Raw genomic sequence first — 946 nt, 5'->3', positions numbered from 1 at the left:
ACACAAAAAAACACTTGGGAGAAGGATTTGCTCCATCTCCTTGATTTGTGCTGCAGTTTGAAAGACAGAACCCACAGAAATCTTAAAATTTTTCTCTCTCCATCCAGGTCACCGTGCCCAGGAGTTCAAGTCCTACTTCCCAGCTCTTGTACCACTTCCCAACTCTTGTCTGTTAGGAACAAGAGTAGTCAGAACCAGGGACCTGATGAATCCCTGGAGCCAAGAGGGGAGCCAGGCCGCTGATATCCCAGCTCGTACCTGGCCAAGCAGTTTTCCTCCGCAGCGCATCTCAGGTTGTACATGGACATCTTTTGCACGTAAGTGGACGCCTGGATGTAGTAGGGATCTGGCACCAGGTCCGGGAGACCTAAACGTCAGCAGGTGATGGGCATAGTGAGACAACCCTGCGCCCCCTGCCCTGGCCACTGGTCCCTCCGTGTCCCTTACTCCTCAGCCTCTACCCAGCCGGACTGCTGTTTTAGTGTGGGGCTGCGGGTGGCAGGAGAATGGGGGATGCCTGGGGCTGCAGAGCAATGTGGAAAGGAAGCAGGAGGGGCCAGGCGCGCGGTTTGCACCAGATTCCAGGGCTGCCTCTGCAGGCGCAGGGGGAGGGGTCGGATCTGCGGGGGCTGGGGCCTGCCGCGCCCTGGCAGCCACGTCGGGGAGCCACCAGCCACGTTGGGGAAGGGGTGCCCGGGTGGCTCCTGAGACTTGGGGTCTTACCGTACTGGAAGTAGCCGGTGCCATAGCCGGGTCGGTACCTGCTCCCAGGCCGGGGCCTTTCATACGTGTCGTAGTAGTTGTAATAGGGGTTGTCGTCGGAGTACTTGTACGGGTTGTATGGGTCGTCTCCCACCATGCCGTCCACGCGGCTAGGCAGCCTCAAGTTACTGAGTGCCGGGCGCTCTGCAGACGTGGTCCGGTTACTCGCGCGCGCGGGGCCAGC

At 59.7% G+C, this 946-nt stretch overlaps 1 protein-coding gene and 1 long non-coding RNA gene across 2 annotated transcripts in view; one reads left to right on the top strand and one right to left on the bottom strand.

The window, feature by feature from the left end:
- Positions 1–245, top strand: part of LOC102253033 — a 44,499-nt gene extending 44,254 nt beyond the window's left edge. The window contains exon 4 of the long non-coding RNA XR_313039.2: positions 108–245. This is a non-coding gene — a long non-coding RNA (uncharacterized LOC102253033). The remainder of the gene's footprint in view (positions 1–107) is intronic.
- The window catches only part of LOX (lysyl oxidase), a 13,836-nt gene extending 12,896 nt beyond the window's left edge, over positions 1–940 (bottom strand). The window contains exons 1-2 of the mRNA XM_005857125.2: positions 724–940; positions 259–367 (exon numbers count right to left, since the gene is read on the bottom strand). Coding sequence (XP_005857187.1) covers positions 259–367; positions 724–859 — 245 coding nt within the window. The 5' untranslated portion in view covers positions 860–940. The remainder of the gene's footprint in view (positions 1–258; positions 368–723) is intronic.
- Positions 941–946: the final 6 nt, after the last annotated feature.

This window comes from Myotis brandtii, unplaced genomic scaffold (genome assembly GCF_000412655.1).
Source record: "Myotis brandtii unplaced genomic scaffold, ASM41265v1 scaffold1076, whole genome shotgun sequence".
NCBI classification, from domain to species: domain Eukaryota; kingdom Metazoa; phylum Chordata; class Mammalia; order Chiroptera; family Vespertilionidae; genus Myotis; species Myotis brandtii.
This window is presented reverse-complemented; position numbering and strand designations above follow the sequence as displayed.